This window comes from Rhinolophus hipposideros (genome assembly GCF_964194185.1).
Source record: "Rhinolophus hipposideros genome assembly, chromosome: X".
Taxonomy (NCBI): Eukaryota; Metazoa; Chordata; class Mammalia; order Chiroptera; family Rhinolophidae; genus Rhinolophus; species Rhinolophus hipposideros.
In genome coordinates this window covers 47392897-47412891 of record NC_138046.1, presented here as the reverse complement: position 1 = coordinate 47412891, position 19995 = coordinate 47392897, and the positions used below count along the sequence as shown (strand labels likewise).

General features: G+C 39.7%; 1 protein-coding gene across 4 annotated transcripts in view; it reads left to right on the top strand.

Moving 5' to 3' along the window:
- TMEM164 (transmembrane protein 164) overlaps nucleotides 1–19995 on the top strand; it is a 223952-nt gene that overhangs the window by 68202 nt on the left and 135755 nt on the right. For 3 of the 4 annotated variants that reach the window (XM_081043677.1, XM_081043680.1, XM_081043678.1), the window contains one exon: nucleotides 17739–17788. The exons of the other annotated variant lie outside the window; for it this stretch is intronic. In XM_081043677.1, the coding sequence (XP_080899803.1) occupies nucleotides 17739–17788 (50 nt within the window). The remainder of the gene's footprint in view (nucleotides 1–17738; nucleotides 17789–19995) is intronic. 4 annotated transcript variants of the gene reach the window in all.

Here is a 19995-nt window from a genome sequence, read left to right as displayed (position 1 = left end):
TCGCCCCGCCCCCACCTGCCTGGTGCTAGAAGTGGAACAGTAACAGTGTCAGATCAAAAGAACAGAATATTTGCTGTTATGAGAACTGTTGACCACAGACACAGATTCGCAGCCCAACTAGTGCCGGGAAAGGGGAGGGAGCTGTGGAAGCAGGACCGGCTGTGGGGGTGGTCACTGCCATTACTCTGGGCCACCTCTCACAACTCACCCCGCCCCTGAACCCGCCTATCTGGGCGGATCCCTGCAGGAATAAACAGAACTGTTGAAACATACGGGTTCTGAATCTGGTGCAGAAAGAGCTTTGGAACTACAAAAGCTCTCCGCATACCCACATGGACACTGCGCACTGTGACCCCGGTGAACTGTTAACAGAGGAGAAGCTTGTCTCCTAGGAAATCCCCCCATTGTGTGAGAAGCTGAAACAGTGCAGAGAAAACATAGCACCACTGTGTGAGAGAGAAAAAAAAAGGCTGCAGTCAGAGAGAAAATTAAACATTCTACCAACAAGTATTGGAAAACGAAAGACTTATTCCTATCAACCTGTTGCAGAAGCCACTGCTGTAGATGTCTAGGAAGAGAAATAATAAATCAGCAATTGCCATGAATAACTAAGGCAACAAGACAGCTCAGAAAGAAAGTGAAAAGTCTCCAGAAAAGGGACTGAAACATATGGCAATATGTGAGATAAATGACAGAGAATTCAAGATTGCAGTTCTGAAAAAACTCAACGAGATGCAAGAAAACACAAAAAGGCAGTTTAATGAACTCAGAAACACAATCAAAGAACAACATGATCATTTTATGAAAGAGATTGAAATTTTAAAAAAGAACCATATGGAATTTCTGGAGATTAAGAACTCAATAGAAAAAATTAAGAATGAAATAACCAGCTTAGGTAGTAGAGTTGACCAGATAGAGGAACGAATGATTGACATCGAAGATAGAAACCTGGAAATGACACAGATGGTAGAAGAAAGAGACTTGAGGCTTCAAAGAAATGAAAGAATTCTACAAGAACTTTCTGACTCCAACACAAAGAGCAATATAAGAATAATGGGCATACTAGAAGGAGAAGGAAGTGAGAAGGGAACAGCGAACATATTCAAACAAATTGTTGATGAGAAATTCCCAAACATGTGGACAGAACTGGATCCTCCAGCCCAAGAAGCAAATAGAATACCTAATTACCTCAATCCCAACAGGCCTTCTCTAAGACATATTGTATTGAAGCTGTCTAAACTCAACAACAAAGAGAGAATCCTCAAGGCAGCCAGGGAAAAGAAGATGGTGACCTGGTAGTTAAAGGAAAGCCCATTAGATTATCATCAAATTTTTGAGCAGACACTCTACAAGCCAGGAGGGAATGGAACCAAATATTCAAACTATGGATAGAGATAGATTACGAGCCAAGAATAGTATATCCAGCAAAAATATCATTTAGATATGAAGGACGAATAAAGACCTTTTCAGACATACAGAGGCTGTAGGAATTTTCTAAAACATGACCTGCACTACAAGAAATACTAAAGGAGGCTATTCGACCACCATCAACAGGGACAATTTGTGGCAACATAAAAAGGGGAAGAGTAAAGGCCTGAACTGGAATATGGGAATGGAGAAAGTAAGCGTGCTGAAGAAAATGGAATACTTTAAATATCAAACTTTCTTTTACATAAATTTAAGGGTAACCACTCAAAAAAATATCCATAACTGAAATATATACTGTAATAAAAGAAGAAACAGAGGGAAAAATCATAGAATACCACCTAACAGAAATAATGGACAACAACAAAAAGTCAAAGAAACAGTGGAGACACAGCCTTACCAGAAAACTAAAGACAGAATGACAGGAAATCCTTACGTATCAATAATCACCTTAAATGTAAATGGACTGAACTCACCAATTAAAATGCACAGAGTAGCAGATTGGATCAAAAAACTAAAGCCAACCATATGCTGGCACGAAGAGAAGCCATCTCAGCTACAAGGACAAATATAGACTCAAAGTGAAAGGGAGGAAACTGACACTCCAAGCAAAAGGTACCCAGAGAAATCAGGTGTAGCTATAATGATATCAGATGAAACAGACTTCCGGGTGAAAAGGATAAAGAGACAAATATGGACATTTCATAATGGTAAAGAGGAATATACAACAAGAAGACATAGCGGTCATCAATGTTTATGCCCCCAATAAGGGAGCACCGAAATATACCAAGCAACTACTAACAGAACTAAAGAGAGAAATTGACCACAACACACTTATACGAGGGGACTTGCATACATCATTGAAAGCTATGGATAGATCATCCAAACAGAAAATAAATAACAAAATAGTAGCCCTAAATGACATATTAGATGACATGGACATAATTGAAATATATAGAGCACTTCATCCTAAAACATCAAACTATATATTCTCTTCTAGTATACCTGAGACATTCTCAAGTATAGACCATATATTCGGACATAACATCAGCAAATTTGAAAAGATTGAAATCATACTAGGCATATTCTCTAATCACAAAGCTTTGAAATTGGATATCAACTGCAAAAAGAAAGCAGGAAAAAACACAAATACATGAAGAGTAAACAACATACTTTTAAAAAATGACCGGGCCAAAGAAAATATTAGAGGAGAGATCAAAAGATACATAGAAACAAATGACAATGAAAATACATACTACCAAAATTTTGGGGATGCAGCGAAAGCAGTTTTAAGAGGGAAATGTATATCATTATAGGCCTATCTCAAGAAACAAAAAGAATCCCAAATAAATAACCTCATGTTATACCTTGAAGAACTAGAAAAAGAAGAACAAGTGAAACCCAAGGTCAGCAGAAGAAAGGAAATAACAGCAATCAGAGCAGAACTAAATGAAATAGAGAACAAAAAGACAATAGAAAAAATTAATGTGACAAAGAGCTGGTTCTTTGAAGAGATTAACAAAATCGACAAATCCTTGGCTAGACTCACTAAGATAAAAAGAGAGAAGACAGTAATTAACAAAATCAGAAATGGAAAATGGAAAGTTATGAGGGAGACCACAGAAATACAAAGGATCATCCAAGAATACTTTGAAGCACTATATGCCACCAAATTCAATAACTTAGAAGAAATGGACAAGTTCTTAGAAACATATAGCCTTCCAAGGCTGAACCATGAAGAGCTGGAAAATCTAAACAGAAAGATCACCAGTAACAAAATTGAATCAGTCATCCAAAACCTTCCGAAAGCAAAAGTCCGGGACCAGATGGCTTCACTAGTGAATTCTAGCAAACCTTAAAAGAGGATCTAATACCAATCCTGCTCAAACTCTTTCAAAAAATTGAAGAAGAGACAGTACACCCTAACTCATTTTATGAGGCCAATATTACCCTGATACCAAAACCTGGTAAGGAGAACACAAAGAACAAAACTATAGACCAATATCTCTGATGAATACAGATGCACAAATCCTAAACAAAAGTCTAACAACTCGAATACAACAATCCATTAAAAAGATTCTTCATCATGACCAAGTGGGGTTCATTCCTGGGTCACAAGGATGGTTCAACATCCGCAAATCCATCAATGTGATACATCACATAAACAAAATAAAGGACAAAAATCATATGATTAAATCAATTGATGTAGAAGAAGTACTTGACAAGATACAACATCCATTTATAATAAAAACACTTAATAAAATATGTATAGAAAGAAAATACCTGAACATGACAAAGGTTATATATGACAAGCCCTCAGCTAATCTCATAATTAGTGGTGTAAAACTGAAGTCCTTTGCTCTACGTTCAGGAACACGACAAGGCTGTCTCCTGTCACCTCTAATTTTCAACATAGTGTTGGAAGTCCTTGTCAGAGCAATCAGGCAAGACAAAGAAATAAAAGGCATCCAAATTGGGAATGAAGAAGTTAAATTATCACTCTTTGCAGATGACATGATGCTATATATAGAAAACCCTATTACCAGAGGGTAAGGGGGGTGGGGGGAGGGAGATGAGGGTAAGGGATATCAAATATATGGTGATGGAAGGAGAACTGACTCTGGGTGTTGAACACACAATGGATTTATACATGATGTAATACAGAATTGTACACCTGAAATTATGTAATTTCATTAACAATTGTCACCCCAATAAATAAATTAAAAATAAGAAAAGAGAACCCTATAGACTTCACAAAAAAGCTATTAGAAACAATCAACAAATACAGTCAGGTTGCTGGCTAGAAAATCAACGTACAAAAGTCCATTGCAATCCTATATACTAACAATAAAATATTAGAAAAAGAAATACGAAAAGCAATTTCTTTTGCAATTGCAGCAAAAAGAATAAAACACCTAGGAATAAACTTAACCAAGGATGTGAAGGACCTGTTTGCTGAAAACTATAAGACGCTTTTGAAAGAAATTGAAGAAGACACAAAGAAATGGAAAGCCATTCTGTGCTCATGGATTGGAAGAATCAACATAGTCAAAATGGCCATATTCCCCAAAGCAATATACAGATTTAATGCAATCCCCATCAAAATCCCAATGGCATTTTTTAACGAAATAGAAAAGAAATCATCAGATTTGTTTGGAACCATAAAAGACCCTGGATAGCCAAAGCAATCTTAAGAGAAAAGAACAATACTGGAGGTATGACACTCCCTGACTTTAGCTTGTACTACAGGGCTTCAATAATCAAAGCAGCATGGCATTGGCAGAAAAAGACACCTAGACCAATGGAATAGAATTGAGAACTCAGAAATAAAACCACATAAATATGGACAGATAATTTTTGACAGAGAATCTAAAAACATACATTGGAGGAAAGACAGCCTCTTCAATAAATGGTGCTGGGAGAATTGGATAGCCCCATGCGAAAGAATGAAACTGGACTGCTGTCTGTCAGCATGTACCAAAATTAATTCAAAATGGATCAAAAACTTAAGCATAAGACCTGACACAATAAACTGCATAGAAGAAAACATAGGTACTAAACTGATGGACCTTGGGTTCAAAGAGCATTTTATGAATTTGACTCCAAAGGCAATGGAAGTAAAAGCCAAAATAAACGAATGGACTATATGAAACTTAAAAGTTTCTGCAAAGCAAAAGAAACCGTCAACAAAGTAAAGGAGCTACCAACTGAATGGGAGAAGGTTTTTGCAAACAGTGCTGTGATAAGGGGCTCATATCCAAAATATACAAGGAACTCATGAAACTCAACAACAACAAAAGTATCAACTGAATTGAAAAATGGGCAGAGGACCCGAAGAGACATTTCTCCATAGAGGACATACAGATGACAAATACACATATGAAAAAATGTTCAACATCACTAATCATCAGAGAAATGCAAATAAAAACCGCAATGAGATTTCACCTCACCCCAGTCAGAATGGCTATCATCAACAAGACAAATAGCAACAAGTGTTGGAGAGGCTGTGGAGAAAAAGGAACCCTCATACACTGTTGGTGGGAATGCAGATTGGTGCAGCCGCTATGGAAGGCAGTTTGGAGGTCCCTCAAAAAATTACGAATAGAATTACCATATGACCCAGCAATCCCTCTCCTGGGTATCTACCCCCAAAATTTGAAAACATTTATCCATAAAGACACGTGTGCTTTAATGTTCATTGCAGCTTTGTTTACGGTGGCCAAGACATGGAAACAACCAAAATGTCGTTCGATAGATGAGTGGATAAAGAAGTTGTGGTATATATACACTATGGAATACTATTGGGCGGTAAGAAAAGATGATATAGGAACGTTTGTGACGACATGGATGGATCTTGAGAGTATAATGCTAATCGAAATAAGTCAGACAGAAAAAGCAGAGAACCATATGATTTCACTGACATGTGGTATATAAACCAAAAACAACAAAAGAAAAAGACAAACAAATTAACAACAAAAATTCATAGACATAGTCAATAGTTTAGTGGTTACCAGAGGGTAAGGGAGGTGTGGGGTTGGAGATGAGGGTAAAGGGGATCAATATATGGTGATGGAATGAGAACTATGAGTGATGAATACACAATAGGATTTATAGATGACGTAATACATAATTGTACACCTGAAATCTATTTAATTTCACTAACAGTTGTCACCCCAGTGAATTAAAAAAAAATGGCAAAAATGATGGTATAAGTTTGTCCAAAATTAGGGAGAGTATTTTGGTAGGGATTCATGGCAAAGTGTCTTTTGCTGTAATACTTTATTTTATTTAAACATTCACCATATTGTTTGATCATACCTTGTATTTACCATTGTAATTAATACGTATCTTGCATGCAAAAACGATAACTCATTACTAGTCAGGGCATCTATCAATGGTTCTTGCCCACAGCAGTTATTGGTGCAGTGTTTGCCTACTGTTGATTTTCTGTTTCCCTCATTCCTTCTGCCTTTATTAGTTGGAATTCTATTATTGGAAGAGCTGTCCCTTTGCTCCCATTTTCTGCGGGAGCAGTTAGAGAGGGAAGATATTAGGGAAAGAACATGGAAATTCAGATTTAGGCATGTTTGGTCTGAGATTCTTCTGTGACATCCAGATGTTAATATCCAGAATATATTTGGTATCTGCGTAGGAACAACAGTTGAGGTTAAGATATTGGAGGCAAGCACTATTGTTCTTTTCCATTTTACAATGTGAAAAGTGAGGCTCAGGGTGAAAACCTGAGACCTAGTAGGCAATAAAACTGGTATGCCAGAAGGGGGTTGGCAGGCACATTGTTGAGAGCCCTGATGACCCTACAAACAACTTTTGAACTTTGTTGAATGGCTCACCAGTGCCATTTTAAGATTTGTCAGGAGGGAAAGATTGATAATCATATCCTAGCTCTGCATGTACTGCAGCACTGTGTTCAAAATTAGAGAGCTGTGTAATATCCCTAATTAAATGAAATCTAAGTACCTAATGAGTTGTACAGGCCATTGGAAAAAAGGAGAGGTGTTATCTGGAGTTAATGGAGAAGGCTTTGTGGAGGAAATAGTACTTGCTGTGGCTTTGGATGGAATTATCCGTGAGAGAAGAGAAAAGACACCAAAGAAGGATGATGCTTTCCATAACTTACACTTATTTTATTTCTTACGATGCGCCAGGTACTGAACTAAGTGCTTCAAGCATTTAATCCTCACATCTATCATATATGAGATAGTACTATTACAGTCCGCATATGACATATGAGGAATCTGGGCCTAGAGTGGTTAAGTTTTCTCTCCTGGTAGGCAACTGGACGAGGGAAACCAAATAATATGTCACAATGGCGTTATGCAAGCATGGAATTAAAACAAGTGAAGTTCAATGAACTGGACATATAATATGAGCTGTTTTTGATGTAGCTCACGGTAGGGATGGATTTTCTACTGAGATCAGAATAATGATAGCTACTATGTATTGAGTACTAGCTATGTGTTAAGTATTGTGCAAGTGCTTCACATGTTTTACCTCATTCAATCCTCTCCCAAACCTTGTCAGACTGTGGGAACAGAGCCCCAGAGAGCAGTTTCCAGGCTCTCGGGCTCATGTGGAGGGGTGCTGGCTCGGGTAGTAGATAGCCGTCAGCTCTGGCTGGTTGGCCGTCAGCTGTAACCGTTGAGCCTTTGGCCACTGATATAACTACCGCGCCTATGGAGGGAAGCCGAGGAGAGGGGAGGAGAGTGAAGGGGAGTCGAGGAGAGTCGAGGAGAGTTGGTCGGTTGGCAGCAAAGTGGACAGCAGGTTGCACATCGTGCAAACCCAGCCTCCAGTGAGACCATAGTTGTATGACTTCCCTACCTATGGCTCCGTGGGTGTTCCTTTTTGGTCTAGTCATATTCTGCGTTCTTATGTGGAGAGCGGGAGCAGAGACCCCACAGGAGACCCGCACGACACAGACATAGATACTATTTTATTCCTGTTTTAGAGATGAAAATTACTCCAATCTCTTGCTTGAGATTACAGTATTGTTGAATGGCAAAGCCAGCATGTGGACCCAAGTTTGTCTTGACTCTAAAGCCCATAATCTTAACCACTTAGCAATGCTAACTATCCTGCTTCCATCCTCTAGGGGATGAATTTGCCAATGGGACCAGAAAACTTAGTGTTCATGAGCGTGTTCTTTGGCCTGTTGACATAAGAATGGCCAAACCTAAAGAGAATTTCTATAAAACTTTATTTGAGCCAAACAGAGGGTAAGCTTGGAAGCAAGATCTCAAAATACTGAGATAAATGGTTCCAGGAAATGACAATTTGCAGCTTCTTTTATGCCTTTGGAATTAAGGAGGGAATTAAGGAAGATCATACAAAGGTGAGAGAAAGCAAGGCAGGGATGTGATTACAGGTTAAGGTTGTCATGCATTAGAAGGAGGGGTCTGAAAAGAGGCATTTCAAAGGCGTGTTAACCTAGATGCACAGAAATAATGGACAGGGCTTGCTTAAGGCTAAGTAAGATAAGCCTTTTAGTAAAGAAGTTATATGCCTGGGTGTTGTCACACAACAGCCTAGCAGACTGTCACCCCATGTCTTTTCCTGTGGAAAGAGGAGTCTGTGAGACTGTGTATCCCTGGGGCTGTATATTTCTATTTAGTCTCCAAAGGAGGGTTTGCAGCCAATGAAGAGTAAGATTCCCCACGGGGGCGGGGGCAACTCAAGCCAGGCAGAACCCCGTGGAGACACCCGATGAGCTGCCTTAGGAAGGTTTGGGAAGGGGCCTTGTCTCCCCTTCCCCCTGCCTGGTAAAAACCACTGCTGACTCTGGTTTTTCCCCTCTTACCTAATTGTGAGAAAAGTCTTTAGAGCGATAAGATCAAGGTCTCTCTGCTCAGCTCTATAAAACAGTCTCGACATGTGATATACGTCCTTTAGGGAGTCACATACCTCACCTCAGTCATCATAGGACTTTTGCTTCAGCTGTTTGGGGCCAACATAATTGGTTTGGGTTGTTTCTATAACGTGATTCATGAATCACAGACTGTGTCAGAAACAATAACACTCCCTTGTATACTTATCAATAAATACCACCAGACGACTTTATTCTGGGCTCCAGTCTTTCAGACCTGTGAGTCCCCTGGCCTTCTGAGATTTAACTGCATTAAGTCTCTGTTTGTTTCTTTCTTAAAAACTTAACCCAAAGCCACTTCTTCTCGCACCCTCACTGCCCGTGTTGCGCTGGATGCAACACCTGGGTTGTGACTACCCACCATGACCTTCCCAGTTAGGAATTTATTATCAGGTCACCCTCTGAGGTTACTTTCTGTAGAACCCCTTTTTCATCCACAGGCCCCTGAATAGTGTTTGGATGTGGACACTGCCAAATATGCTTTGTGACTGTGACTCTCCTTATTCTATACCTCAGTGGTTGACCAGCTCCATTCTTTCCTTAGGTATAATTCAAGCAGGTTACAATCTGGTCTTTCAAGTCTGGGAACCATTCTGGCTTTAAGTACAACCTTTTAAATCCCTTGTATACTGATTTTAAAGCCCAGCTCTTAGTAGGTACTCTTTTTTTGTTGTTTTTTTTTTTTGGTCTAAATTCTTGAGGAAAGGCTCTCTTTGTAAGCTCCTTATACTGACAAAAATGATAATTTCTTAGCGAGAGGTAAGGAGAAGGAGTTAATGGCAGGACAGAGGATGGGCATTTAACCAAAGGCTCCCTGGAGAAAATAATGCTCGATTTTGTATTTGAAGGGAAAGTAGGAATTAGTCAGAAGAAGAAAGGTGAGAAGGCCATTCTGAAAGTGAATAGGATTAACAGTGGTACAATTCTTGATATTGGAGATTGAAATTTTTAAAATAAAATTATGAAAATATTAGGAAAACAATAGATGACTCTATAATCTTAGGGTTGTAAAAGACTTTCAAAACATAACACTAATGACAGGAAATGACAGATACATCTGATTACATAAAGATAAAAAAAAGCTTCTACACATCGAAAACTACTGAAAGCAGAGCTACAATAACAACCTGGGAAAAATATTTGCAATAAATGTCAGTTAGTCTGTGTGAAATGTCATTAAAACATAAATAGCTCTTACAACTCAATAACATACCAGTTGAAAAATAGGCAAAGGGCACAGAAGGTCACATCCCCAAAGACGAAATACTACTGGGCAAAAAAACATGTTAGAAAATAGTTATACAAATTAAAGCAATAAAATGTGTGTGTGTGTGTGTGTGTGTGGTAGGGGAGGGAAAATAATTTTCCCTCTACCCTTCCAGGTACTTGGCTGAGACCCCTCTGTGATAAAAGACAGATTAACAGGAGAAAAACAAACAGACATTTAATAAAATGTATACCTCCTGTATACATGGGAGAGACCCAGGAAAACTGAGTAACTCCCTGAAATGGCCCAAGACACCATCTTAAGTACCATCTGCAGGTAAAGACAAAAGGTGTTTGGTATATGTGTTGGGCAGGGGGAGGCCAGGAAAAGCACAGTAAACAAGGATAAGGCTGTTAACCAGATTTAAGCATTTGCCTTCTCCACTCATGATTTTCTAGAGATTTAGTCATCCTGCTCTTCCTGGTACATTGAGGGAAACACCCTTACAAGTGGAAATTTACCTTGTAAATAAATGTATTATTTCAAAGAGTAACTTTGAAAACTTCTACTCAGTTTTCAGAGCTTCTCCCATGTCTGTTGTTTCTTAAAATTAATCAGCCTAAGATCATTACTATCTCAAAGAGACATATTTTGGGGTGGCAAACTCTGCTCCCTTTCAGGAGGTTGAGCTATTTCTGTAGGTACTGGTAAGCCACTAAAGGATTTTAAATGGCAGGTCAGAGCTGCATTTCAGATAGATCCCTCATGCAGTAGTGTGCCTGGAGGCTGGAAGTCAGTGAAGAGATTATTGCAGTGGTACCAAGAGAGGATTAGGGCTCAAGAGTATGAACACAGTGAATTCATAGAGCCTAGGACAGACTTTGGGAAGTCCCAGGAATGCGTCTTTCCTATGGTAGTGTAAACCTAAATCAATTTTAGACTGAAATAAAGAATAAAAAGCATTTATTTGAGCAAAAAGAACTGTAGCCCGGGAGACACAGATTCAGGTAGCAACTTAAATTGTGTTCCACCAAGACAAAGGGGAGGCCACCTTTTATAGTGAAAGATCCTGCCCAGGTTCCCAATTAGGTTCGTTTTAGGTAATGAGGTATCCAAATTGTGCAGTTCTGATTGGACTGGGCAGGTCTCAGTCTGTTGGTAGAAAAATGAAACCAGGGTTTTCCTGCAGTGGTTGACTCAGACATCATAAACAAGTGGGGGCATAGTGCAGGGAGCCGAGAGTTCAGGCTGAGGGTCTTCCTGGTATGCAGAGTTCATGAGGAGCCCCCCGTCAGCAAATGGCCGCTAGGCTCTTATTATTTATAAAATTTGGGTACTCTGTTTACCACGGGGGACAGGGTTCCATCTTAGCAGATAAATTCTTTCTTGGAGTTCACATCAAATGAATCTTTCTTGTTGGGGTCCACGGTAGGTAATGGTTATAAACACTAGTCCTTGGGAATCCTCAAATACCTGCGTGTCATCATACGAGGTGGAACCAGGAGAACTGGAGCTGGAGGGCTGGGCCTGGGAAGATTATGTGCAGGGCAAACACCACTCTCCTGTCCCTCTCTCACTCTGTTTCCCTTTCATTTACTTTTCCCATCCCCCTTCACTGCTTAACCTGGATAGTCTTGCATTTAGAATGGTCTGTAGTAACTGGCCCTCCTTCCAAATTACATTTCTCGTAGTACTGACACTTCTTCCTGTGAACAAAAATTATCATTTTTTAGGCATTATGAAAATGGGGTTTATTGAATGTAATGTTGGGGTAGAGCAGAAATTAATTGGAGACTGGACAATGATGCCAATGAACTTGGAGCTGATATGACTGTGGCACGGGAACAGGAACAAGGCAGTGGTACAGGGGATGGCTTGGCTGGGAGGTTGGGTAGGGAAGGTGGGAACCTGGAACCAGGGAAGTTCAGGGGCAGAAGGTGAACTGGTACAGTTGCTGGTGCCTAGAGTGGGTGTTAAACAATATTTTTGTGTCTGAAAGCTTTTCTGAAAGGAAGGATTTATTGAGCTAGCCAGAAAAAGGATTGGGTCCGGGGACATACAGTTTAAACCACCACCAGCAGTGGAGAAGACAAATATGTCCACTTTCCTGGAGCTAATGGGGCTTTTTTATGCAATGAATTTGGGGAAAAAAGACAAAGAAAGGCCTAACTTGTTTTGAAAGAATTTACACTAGCTATAAAGTTGGGCGGAGAAGGGGAAGGGAGGGCAGTTCTAGGATAGGTGCATAGTCTGTAAGGGAAAGAATTTTACTACTTCTTGATTTGTTGTGGGCAACAATCCAGAAAGTTCATGAATGACCCAGATGCAGTGGTGTCTGGTATCATCTGGTGGTCAACTACTTGTTTTCCTTTTTCTTTTTATTTTCAAATAGCCACCTCGAAGTTGATTCCAAGTTTAAACCTACATTGAGGAACCTGAGCAGTCTTTTGTTAGTTTCAGCCCGTAGCTGTTAACTGATTAACTACACTTGTCTTTTTCTTCTACCTTCCAGCCCGCTGTAATTTAATTTAGGACATCTCAGAATTTTTCTCTTATCAGATGCTTAGGAAAGACCTGGATTTACAAGTTTCTGAGGAGTAAAACCTTGGACTAGTATAGGGAGCTTTTCTGGGGAAGCTGAAAGAAAGTGATTTTGAATAAAACCTTGGGGGTTTTCCTGGAAAAAACAGCCAAGAAAGACCTCTGTTTTGTAAGGATGCAAGAATTGCAAGCACCCAACAGACCTGGGAATGAGACAAGTTGGAGCTAAGATGAGCCTGTCTTAGGTAATACTGAAATCTGAAACCCATTTGTGTCAGTGTGATTTGCTTCCCAGTTAGGTTTGTATTTTGAGATGTCTCACATTATAAAGAGCAGATTTTGTGAGCTGTGTGGTGGCATAGGTGTGGGGCCATTGGGCTGACTGTGATTTGGGTCAAGGGGCAGGGCTGGAGTCTAGAGAACAGAAGCCCCCATGAGGCCGGGAATGGCTTGGGTATGAGGTGGAAAGTGTGTTGATCTGGGTTCTTGTCAGAAACTGTGTCAGAACTTTTTCCCTTGGGTTTCTTCATCTGTAAAGTGGGATTTAACAACAAGGTCCTGCTTACCTCCCAGGGGATGGGAAAATGGAAGGCTCTGTCACATTTCTCTCTGTGCTACCTGCTCATGCACTTTTGTTCAGATGCTGAGTTGGCACCTTGGGCATGAATACTAAGTGCCAAGTCAGTGCTGGGATATGCTCAGATGCATTTTCACTTTCCTGCTTTCCTTATTTGCACTTCCAAGTGTCTTCTCTTCCTACTCTTTTTGCAGCTGAAGGGAAATTTAGCTTTCTGTCTGCTAGTCCAAAACACATACTACCAGAGTTTGTAGGTGGTTGGCAGTCAACTAAGAAAGAAAGCAAGTTTGGGGGCCTGTAGACCTCTGAATTAAAACGTTTTCACGTGACTCCTTTGGTTAATCATGATTATGTATGTGGCTCCAGCATGAGGAGCAGAGAGGTTCAATGTTACAAGTCTTTGAAGTTGCTAAAGGAGGGTATTGTTAAACAAAAACCTTCAAGGCCAGAAGTTTTTCTAGAAGAAAGGGTTTATTGAGCCATTTACTAACCAAAGAAAGGACAAGGTCCTGGGACATGCAGTCTAACCACCAGCAGCAGGACTAGGTGGAAAAGACAAACATGACGGTCATCCAGGAGTTGGCAGACTCCTTTATACCTCAAGTTTGCAGAAGAAAGAAGTTGTTTCAACAGAATTTACATTGGCTGCAGCTAAAGGGGGTGCAAGAAGGTGAAGTGGGGCTAGTTCTGGGACAGGTGTACAGTCCCTAGGAAGAAGTGTGTGCTCATTACGATTGGTTGTGGGCAACAGTCTGGAAAGTTCACATATAAACAAGATGTGGTGGCATCTGATGGTCAGGTATTCTCTCTAGATAATCATGGAAAGTAGTCACCTAGAAGTTAATTCAAAGTTTCAATATACATTCAGGAATGCAAGCAGTCTTTCGCTGGTTCTGTTAACAGATTAATTTTCCTTGTGTCTTCCTTCCACCCTCCGGCCTGCTGTAATTTAATTTAGGACATCTCAGAATTTTTCCTTGTCATGATGAGTTTACTGGAAATGGAATATGATGAATTTAGGGTTCTTTTTCAAATCTGCTGGTTTGATATGTCTACGTGTGTCTGATTTAAACATTTCTTGAAAAAGATACCCTCTGTCATGGTTTTGGGAATAGACAGGCAAGGTGAGAAAGGCCAAAGTGCTGGTTGGAATGACTTTGCCACATGAAAGTAACTGTTGGAAACTCAAGACTAGATTAGTTGACTCAAAAGAAGTTAGATCCATGATTTAATGGAGGATAAGATGACACTTTACAGGGTTGGAACTAGAAGCTTGCTTCCTTGAGTAGGTTTCTTCTGGGCTTCTGGCATAGGGTTGTCATGGATCAGAGCCAGCCAGATGGAGCAGTTATAGGGAAATCTGCCCCCAAGAATCTGCTCACCTCTTCTTGGTTGTGGGTATAGAAAAGAGTTCACTGTGGGGCTGGCTCAGTGGCAAACTTTTGCTTCTCTGTTTAGTATGTTGGAAGTATCCTGCGTATTCCAGAATCTCAGGAAGGCTGCTGGTATAGTTCTTAGGAGACTGAGAAGTGCTCAGGACCTTTCCAAGGTGGGGGTCCCTCTTTGCTCTCTGTGTACTGTAGCTTCTGAGTGTAGCCTGTGATGGGCCAGATGCTGGGTAACTATGTGCAGCCTCCAACTTGGCTCCTTGCCTAAGGTGAGTAACTCTACTGCTGGGTCAGCTCTCTGCCAGTAAAGAGTACCAGGTCTGCCTCTTTCCTTCCTGGACGGCTCCTGAGGGGTGGGGTGCGGATGGGGATAAGTTCATGTTTGGATGACTGAAATTCGAAGTCAGCAGTCCTTATTGTAAACCATTAAGGTTATATGTATTTCAGAAATCAAAAATTTTCTTAGTTATGGGGTGCTTGCCCAGCCCCCACTGATAGTATGTGTGTTGCAGAATCCAAGACCGGAAAGAACCCAAGTGGCACTCAGAGAGGCAGGAGAGGCAGCGTTATTATGCCGGTGGGCTCAGCGGGACCCTTCCCAAAAGACTGAGCCCCTAGCAAGGTTTTGAGCAGGTTTTTATGGGTTGGGGACTTCCTTGAGTTGGGGAAGGGGTAGGTGTCGTCTGGTGATTGGCTCAAGGTGTGGCTTGGAGGGGGTTATGCAGAAGTGGGCTGGGGCTTAGGCTTTGGAATTATCTCTCTCTGCTCGGGCCACCATTTTAGCTCAGTTCCACGTGGCACGGAACCATTTTAAGGTCAGTTTCCCCATCATGTGTAAAATACCCTACATGGACTGTATTGCACCCCATAATCACAATACATTATTTTTATGGAAAATGTATGACTATTCACCATAAGCATAATAGACAAAGTCTGTGAAGTGCCTCAGCTCAGTTCAAATCATGTTTTGTTAACAAATTAGCTTTGAAAAAAACAGACTTTTAGAGCTTTTTAGATGAGGCAATTGCTGATGAAGGACTGTGAACCTGTAATTGTCATTGGTTTTGCACTTTTAATCAAATGGATCCGCCGGGGAAAGGCACATTCTTGATAGATATTTCCGTGGAGGTGTTCTCTGATGAGGTGTTCTGCAGGTGATGGGTTCCTGCCTGTGTTCTTTTCAAGATCATTTCTCTTTTCCATTCTTTCTCTTCCTCTTTGCAGGGATTCAAAGGGGTGTTTTATAGAGTTTTTCCTGATAGTACCCTATCCTTCTAAATGTAGGCTTTGAGAGAACTGAAAACCAAATGCTGGAGAATATACACATGACAAAGCTAAACAAGTCTATAATATATAATGTGGATAATCTATATTAATAAATGCTCATAAAGAAGGACACATATTGATGATTTTATATGCCACACCATTAAATCACTGTAAGTGAAGGACCTCCAGAAACATTTTTTTTTGTTTTTTTGTTTGTTTTTTGTTTGTTTTTTGAATCAGTCCTTAGTCCTTCTGAATGTCTCTGATTCTGGGCCAAGGTCAAACATTCAGCATGTGTGGCTTCCAGGAGTGGTTGAATGTCCTGGGTGTTTGTTAAATATGCAGATTCCTGAAGTCCCAAACTTCTGGAATGGGCATTCCTATTGGAGAAACCCAGGAATCTGCATGTTTAATAAGCGACCTGAAAGGGTTTCTTTGTCCCTCTGGAGAACCAGTCCTTGGGTGAAGGTCAAATTGCCACAGCTTTGAAGGCTGTAACCCAAGCTTAGGTCAAACGAAATGGCATGGAACTGATTTGTCTCAGAATGAGGTTCATTTTGTTTGGTTTGACCTGGGAGGAGAATTGAAGAGTAAAACAACTTAGTCATGTTTTGAAATGAACCATTCCAATGTGGGGGAGGAAAAATAATTTTCCCTCTACCCTTCTAGGTTTTCAGCTGAGATCCTTCTATTATAAAAGACATATTAACAGGAGAAAAACGAACAGCTTTTTAATAAAATATATACCTCCAATGTACATGGTAGATAGCTAGGAAAACAGTAATTTCCTGAAATGATCCAAGCCATCACCTTAAATATCATCTCCAGTTAAAAATAAAAGAAGATGTGGGGGGTGGGAGAAAGAGTTATGGGAGGTGATCAAGAAAAGCACAGTAAACCAGAAGAGTAAGCTTGTTATGCAGATTTAAGTCCTTGTCTTCTCAGTGGAAGAGAGTTTCTAGTGATTCAGTCATCCTTCGCTTCCTGGTAAGCAAAGGGAGACGCGCTTGCAAGTGGAGATTTCCTTACCAATGTGAACATCTCTTATAAAAAAGTAACTGTCTACTCAGTTTTCAGAGCTTTTCCAGTGTCTGCTGTTTCTTAAAAATAATCAGCCTGATACAATCTTTAGGCCAAAGAGAGATTTGGGGGAGGAAAATTCTGCTCCCATTCAAAATCAAAGGGAAGTATAGATAGAGCCTAGGGTTTGCAATACTGATAGTGTTGCCAGTTAAAATACAGGATGCCCAGTTGAATGTGAATTTCAGATAAACATTGACTAATGTTTTAATATAATTATATCCTAAATATTGCATGGAATATACTTGTACTAAAACATTGTTCATTGTTTATCTGAAAGTGACATTTAACTGGTCATCCTGCATTTTTGTTTGTTGAATTTGACAATGCTGTGTATTGATTAACACACCTTCCACCATAGGAGGAAAATCAGATGGTATTTGTGTACTTGTTCTATGCTTGGAATCTATTTGTACTTGTCTTGGGTTGAAAGCTCCTAGACTGGCTTCTTGTGTTGTATTGAAGTATTGAAAAATTGAGTCTTGTTCTAGAAATTAAGAGGAAGTATCCCAGAGGCTGAAAGGGCCTAAGAAAAACTTTCTCCATCTCCTACCTCCCCCACAAAAAACTCTTACTCCCTCACTCTCCATCTCTTTCCATCTCCCTCCCATCACACACACATGCGTGCGCACAAACAAACATTCAGACATACACACGTAGATGCATGTGTAAACACAAACATATTTGGAAAACCACCTGCTTGCCTGTTTAATTTTTTATTTTATTTTATATTACATTTTCTGTGTTAAAGTTTGGTTTTATTATTATTGTTGTTGTTATCATCATCATCATTATTATTATTAAAGCAACGTTGTCTCACTGCATCCAGCATTTCTCTTGATAACCATACTTAATTCTTTTCCATTGCAGATCTTTCTCCTGGCCTGCCCTCCATGCCCGGGAGCTATTGTCGTCTTCAAGTAAGGGAAAATTGTTTTTTGCTGTGTTGCCATTGCTATTCAGACTCTTTTTGTCTGATTGCCGAGGATGACGAGTGCTTTGCTGTGAACACCTTGGGCCTGCACCACTTTCTTTCTGGGCATCCCAAAGGACAAAGTCTGTGAGGGCCTCGTGAAACAGGGAAATGTTCTATATGTAGATGTGGCTTTTGTGAAGCCCTGACAAATCCTTTTTAGCTCTTCCTTATGATGGTGGTTTATGGCCAATGTATGCTCTCTGGGAAGGTTGCTGCCTTCCTAACGTTCCTCTTGAGAGCATGCTGCTGGTCAGACATCTTTCCTCATCTGAAGAATTTTTTCATTGTGGTCCTGCTGCTCCATCGAGAATACGGTTCTTCATTTTGAAGACCTTTGTTCTTGTGTTTATATGGTTTTGTTTTCCTTAAAATTAAAGTGAGAAGAGCAACCTATCACCTTTATTACAAGTCCTGCCTTTCTGAAAAATAGCAAGCATCAAATCCATTAAAGTGTATTTCAGGCAAATCGTGTTTATCTGAAGGCAAGGTTGCTTAAATGAAATTCTCAAGAGCCCTGGAACTCTCATTTTAACTGTGAATTCTGACAATCTCACTTATCAGGCCTTTTATTAGAGTTGCTAACGAGAAGCTCAATTGGCCAAATTAATTTAATCTCTTTCCTTCTTTCCTGGCCCTAATTTTGGAGCTGTTCCTGAGCAGTGAAATGGCCATAAACCAGAGGGAAGGGACAGGAAGTAAAGAGCCCAGCAGATCCTTGGATAATTGAGAGTGGTATAAATAGCTTTCTGATTGCCTTAAGTCATTAAAGTGTTAGGTAGAGGAAAATATATCCTATTTGCTGCTTCAAATACCTTCTTGGAATAGCCAATTACTCTCTTGCCTTAGATGAGTAACCTACTGGATGAGGGATAATGGATCCTGATTTCATATATCTTGTACTTAGACAGCTCCTAAGCAGAAGGGGTACTTAACCCTGTTTCCCCTCCCTTGATTTCCCAAAATGAGCTCAATTTTTCAGTGTAATGTTTATAAAGTAACATTTATTAGTTTTATTTCATTATTATGAAAGTAACAGTTCTCACTATAGAAAATAGAGACACATAAAGAGGAAAACAAGCATCTCCCTTAATCCTACCATCAAGAGATAATTTTGGTTATTTTCTTTCTAGGTTTAGTAACCAGAGATCATGTTTAGGTTTTTTTATTGTATCTTTTCTAAACTTAATTCATTTTATATGTACAGTTTTTATACATAAAAATACATATGTATGATTGCTGGATTTTTAAATAGTGATTCTTTTTATTTTTTCCTTCTTTTATTTGGCTCTTACCTCTATCTTTCCATGCCATACCTGTATATTGCCAAACCAGTATCCTTCCACATTTTTCTCCATGCTCATAGATGTATACACACACACACACACACACACACACACACACACACACAGAGAGAGATTTTCAAATGCTTTTTAAAGCTTTTTATTAAAAATATAGTTATCATACAATATTATATTAGTCTCAGGGGTACAGCATAGTTATTCAACATTTACATACATAAAGAAGTGATTACCATTATGTCTCTCAACCATCTCACACCCTACCATGCTATCACAATATTATTGACTATATTCCCCATGCTGTATATTACATCCCCATGACTTACTTGTTTTATACCTGGAAATTTAGATCTCTTATTCCCCTTCACCTTTACCCCCTTTTTAAATTTTTCAATTACAGTTGACATTTTATATTAATTTCAGGTGTACAGCATAGTGGTTAGATCTTTATATAATTTAAGAAGTGATCCCCCTGACTAGTCTAGTACCCACCTGGCACTATGCATGGTTATTACCATATCATTGAGTATACTACCTATGCTTTACATCCCCATGACTATTTTGTAACTACCAATTTGTACTTCTTAATGTCTTCATTTTTTCACCCTGCCCCCAATCCCCCTCCCATCTATCACACCAATAAATGTAGTACCAATCTGACACCATACGTAGTTATTACAATATTATTGACTATATTCCTAATGCTATACCCTACATCCCCATAACTACTTTGGAACAACCAATTTGTACTTCTTAATCCCTCCCCTTTTTTCACCCATATCCCCAACCCCTCTCCCCTCTGGCAATCATCAAAATGTTTTCTGCATCTGTGAGTTTGCTTCTGTGTTGTTTC